This window comes from Alligator sinensis, unplaced genomic scaffold (genome assembly GCF_000455745.1).
Source record: "Alligator sinensis unplaced genomic scaffold, ASM45574v1 scaffold221_1, whole genome shotgun sequence".
NCBI lineage: Eukaryota > Metazoa > Chordata > Crocodylia > Alligatoridae > Alligator > Alligator sinensis.
The window spans coordinates 3,079,528-3,084,242 of NW_005841948.1; the positions used below are offsets into that span (position 1 = coordinate 3,079,528).

Here is a 4,715-nt window from a genome sequence, read left to right on the forward strand (position 1 = left end):
ATAACACTTCACTATTTGAGTAAAAAAGGCACAAATATGCCTGCCAAGGTCCTACACAAATGTTCTGTTTCTTCACCCACTCTACCCGTTGTATGTTGTTCATCTTTTACAAGATCTATTGAACAAAAACCATGTTTTCCTATCTTGTTGTACAAGGCCTAGCAAAATGAAAGTCCCACTCCTGACTGGAATTTACGATTACATTATAAATATTGTAATTTCTTAGTGGTCTTTTTTGTAGTTTTCAACATAGTACAATTGTTCCTTAACAATTGTAACTAGTTAATTTACATTTGCAATAAATACATTTTAATGCTGAAAATGGCTTTCCTTTTCTTCTGATGACTTTTCCCAAATAATGATTACACTATTTATTTATTTTTAATACAGAAGTTAATGAATACAAATTCAAAGGATGCACCTCAAGTTTAATGTCAGACTTGCATTACTGAAGAGTTGGTTTTAATAATTGTTATAATTGTGAAACAGAGTCTATTTCGGTTGCTGTTACTTAACAGGACCATCAGACCAAGCAGACAAGTTAGAGGAAGAGTAGGTACTCACAAAAGGTAGGTTAATTTCTCTCTTGGGTGAATTAACATTTAGAATAAACAAGCAAAATTGACAAACTTGCATTACAGTTTTAAAAAGGCTACACAGAAAAGAATAGGGTATAATTGTCAATTTTTGGCTAAATCCTCAGCTGGTATCAAATGGTGTAGCTTCAGATACACATGGACATTGACATACACTGATTTATACTAGCTAAGATTCTAGCACTCTGAATGCAAGGATAGCTTTGAATTTTCTAACATCTTTCCATGTTCCTGTCAAACTTCGTTTACCCTTATAAGGACAATACTACAAGAAGTGATGTAATCAAGTAACATTTTAAAAAAACCTACCATTTTTACACATTCATGTTCTTGATATTCTTGTAATTCTGCTTCTAAATATTGAATTTTAGAGTCTCGTTCCAAGAGTTTATTCATTAAAACCTGCATGTGCTCTGCTATTGAGGAGTCTGCATCTTCATTTATGAAGAAATGTTTCTGTTAGAAGAAAAGATATTTAATGAGACTCATTTAAAGATACAACAGTTTTTCTTAAATTTTTGTAGTCTTGAGTTTATGTAACTCAAGACACTATAATTTTTCATAAAATTACATTTATTTTCATTAGAACATTTAACTACACTTCAAATAACAGAACAAAATTAAAATTTAGAAAATACTGTACAGTATTATGTGATGCTGAAACATAACATAAAGCAAAAAAATCCCCAAATATGGACAACTGTACATTTGATGTATACTAAGTGTATATTTATCAAGAAACACTCATGAAATGGGAAGTACTATATATGCAAAACATAGACTATTAACATTGCTGAAAGAATTTTAACTTGCATTCCTGACCTTTATTTTGCTTTTACAACTTTTTGATTGCATTAGTAGAGTTTTTTACCCATTAAATTAAGGAAGCGGAAAGAGATAGAAATCTTCCTCGTAGCTTGTTTTAGGAGTAAAATACAACAAAAAATGTATTTAAACAAATGGTTATGAAAAACAAACAGGACATTGTTATTAAAAAGGAAACTATTTGTACATTATCAGATTTTGGTCAGTATTATAGACAGAGGGATAATCCACTTTTGTTTCCTGAAGCAGTTTAAAATATGTAGCAACTGATTAAAAGTTTTTTCCTCATTTAATACAGATTATTTGTTCTAAAAGATATTATATTTTAGTTCTAAGTATGGCTCAAGTGTAAGAGTCAGTGTTCAGATTTCAATAGTTCAGAACAGGAGTGGTCTGTCTCTGTATGTGGCATGTGGTAAATGGGGAAAGGAGCAGGGAGAACAGTGCAGATACAGTAGCAAGCAGAAAGCGGAGCAGCAGATAAGTCAGGGAGCACAGGGCAGGGAGCAGAAAGCAGGGAAGATTAGACAGGGAAAAAGGATTGGAGTGGCACTCAGGGAGAATGCAGGGCTTAGCTTGTGGCACACCTGCCAAAAAGATTGGCTCCCACTGGTTTAGAATACCATTTTAAGTCAATACAAAGTTTAAATGCTTCTAAGGTTTCTCAGTGAAGTTATAACAGAGTTTATTTCTGACAGGCAAGTTTTGGATCCAGAGAAAGTTTCAAAGATCAGGCTTATTCTCCACATATCCCTCCAGAAGATGCAGATTAAAGGACAAAGCTAAGCTTCAGAAGTTTTAAGAATGTCCATAATTACTTGGGGGAGGGGTTAAAACCACACAGGCTAGGTACAAACATTCAGGGAGGTTAGATTGTGTTAAAAATGGCCACCCAATTTAATTTAGTACTGTCGGGTAGTCACTGGGTACGGGCGTGTGCCTCTATGTCCTGCTGACATCCACTGGTCCCCTCAGGGTGGCTGCAACCCTTTTGGTCAGTCTAGGTGGGGTCCTATGCTCTTCCTTCCCACCTCCTACAACTTTGATGATAAAGAGATGTTAATGAAAGGGAGGTGGTGACTACCCGCCTCCACCTGGACCGACCACCGGGTTTCGCCCCAGTTCCTGAAGCCTCCGGAAAAGGGATGACTAAATGAGCAGTCCGAAGCAATTCCTTTCTTTCCTTTTTTATTTTATATTTTTTTTCTCCTTTTAGAAAGCTGTAGAAGTTTGGTCCAGGGTAACTGGGGTTCTAGGCACCCCCTCGAGGCTCATTGGTGGTTTCCCCTCTGCTCCAGGCTTTCCCTGTGCTTCCTTGCTAATTGCGGCAGCACTTGGTTTAACTGAGGGCGAGTGACTGCTTAATGAGGAGGGAATCCCTAATGAAAGTAAACAGCAAGAGGGATGGTCTTCCCTGTCCTTCTTTTCCCGGCCTGTCTTGGCTTCCCCGCTCCTGGATCCGGCCGTGGAGCCACTCAGGGAACCCGATCCTCTTCCCTCCATTCGGGAAGCTCCTGCTCTTGGTCAGAGTATTCTCGCTGCTGCCACCTCCAGCTTACTTTGCATCCCGTGGCAACTGGTCCGCGGTTTCAAACAAATGGAAGAGCGAAAAAAAGAAAAGAAAAAAAAAAAAGGAGCTGACAGCTCGGGAGCATCTGCCTCTCCGTCTTCTCCTGGGTCTTTCCTGTCCTTATCTTCCTCCTTCCACCCTCCTCTTCACTCCCACAGCAAGGGTGTCACTGCCTCTTCAGAGCCCGACCAGATGCTTACCCTGCCCTCAGAGCATTCTCCTCGTGTCTCTGGCTCCCAGGCTTCCTTTTCCTCTTCCTCCACCTTCTTCTTCTCTGTTCCCCTGGCTCTGTTCCCAGTCCCCGGATATTGCCCTGGTTGGGGATTTGCACCAATCCGCTTCACCTGCCGAGGTGGTAAAGCTGGGCAGGGGCGGATGGGGTGCTCCCACCGCAGCGTGGATGCCCTGATCCTGTGAGGTCCGTGCCCCTGGTTGGGGATGAGTTCCAGGTGAGTATCCTTTGGATCCTCACAAGTGCACCCAGATGCAGACCTTGCACTGTTAGGTACATCTAAGTGCGAACTGTACAGAAGTTCAGGACAGCTATATCAGTCAAAAAATGGCTGACCAGGTCTGCACTTCAGGAGGTATGTGGACAACTTGGAGCGGGTCCAGAGGAGCGCCACTCGCATGATCAGGGGCCAGCAGGGCAGGCCCTATGAGGAGAGGCTAAAGGACCTAAACCTGTTCAGCCTCCACAAGAGAAGGCTGAGGGGGGATCTAGTGGCCTGTTACAAACTAATCAAAGGGGACCAGCAGGCATTGGGGGAGTCCCTGTTCCCCCGAGCACTACCAGGAGTGACTAGAAATAACGGTCACAAGTTGGCAGAGGGTAGATTCAGACTAGACATCAGGAGGCGCTACTTCACAGTCAGGGCAGCTAGGATCTGAAACCAGCTTCCAAGCAAAGTGGTGCTGGCTCGTACCCTAGGGGTCTTTAAGAGGAAGTTAGACGAACACCTTGCTGGGGTCATTTGACTCCAGTACTTTTTCCTGCCATGGCAGGGGGTCGGACTTGATGATCTACTCAGGTCCCTTCCAACCCTACCAACAATGAAACTATGAAACTATAAGTAACCCTATCCCCAAGGCAGACTAACATGAATGGCACGTGCTCCCGATGGCTGTGGAGGCATGGCTGCACTGGTGGTGGCGGGAGCGCGGTGGTGGCAGTGGAAGCCCAGTGGCAGGGAACTCCCGCAGATGCCGCCGGCACTGTTGGCAGCGAGGTGGGGGGTGAGCACTGACCATGGGTCAGCGACCACCCACAGGAACCACTGGCAGCGTCAGCAGCAGCCAGGGGCAATCATGAACCGCCCACAGACTGGCGGCAGGGTGGCAATCTGCAAGAGCCCCGCAGGCGCTGCTGACAGTGTTGGCAGCACCTTTTTGCAGGGGGTGCACCACCATGTGCAGGGGGTGCACGTGCCCCCGCATGCACCCCCTACGCATCATCCCTGCAGACTAATATAGATTGGGTTGGCCATTTTTAGACTGATCCTGAATTCCTGAACAGTTCCAGTAGAGCCCCAGACCTGAGAAAGCCCATCCACTGGCCCCAGCTCTGAGGCTGCACTTTTCTTCCTTCCTGACTGGCACTGGGTTATTTTTAGCCCCTCTTCCACCCCCAGATGGACAATGCCTCCTGCTCCTGTGGGCCAGCCAGCCTCCCTTGCCCCCGGCAAACCCCCCCCCCCCCCCCCCCCCCCCACACGCTTACGCCC

At 44.6% G+C, this 4,715-nt stretch overlaps 1 protein-coding gene across 1 annotated transcript in view; it reads right to left on the reverse strand.

Annotated features, from left to right (window-relative positions):
- CUNH10orf67 (chromosome unknown C10orf67 homolog) overlaps positions 1–4,715 on the reverse strand; it is a 97,522-nt gene that overhangs the window by 68,580 nt on the left and 24,227 nt on the right. The window contains exon 6 of the mRNA XM_025199710.1: positions 906–1,052. Within this exon, the coding sequence (XP_025055495.1) occupies positions 906–1,052 (147 nt within the window). The remainder of the gene's footprint in view (positions 1–905; positions 1,053–4,715) is intronic.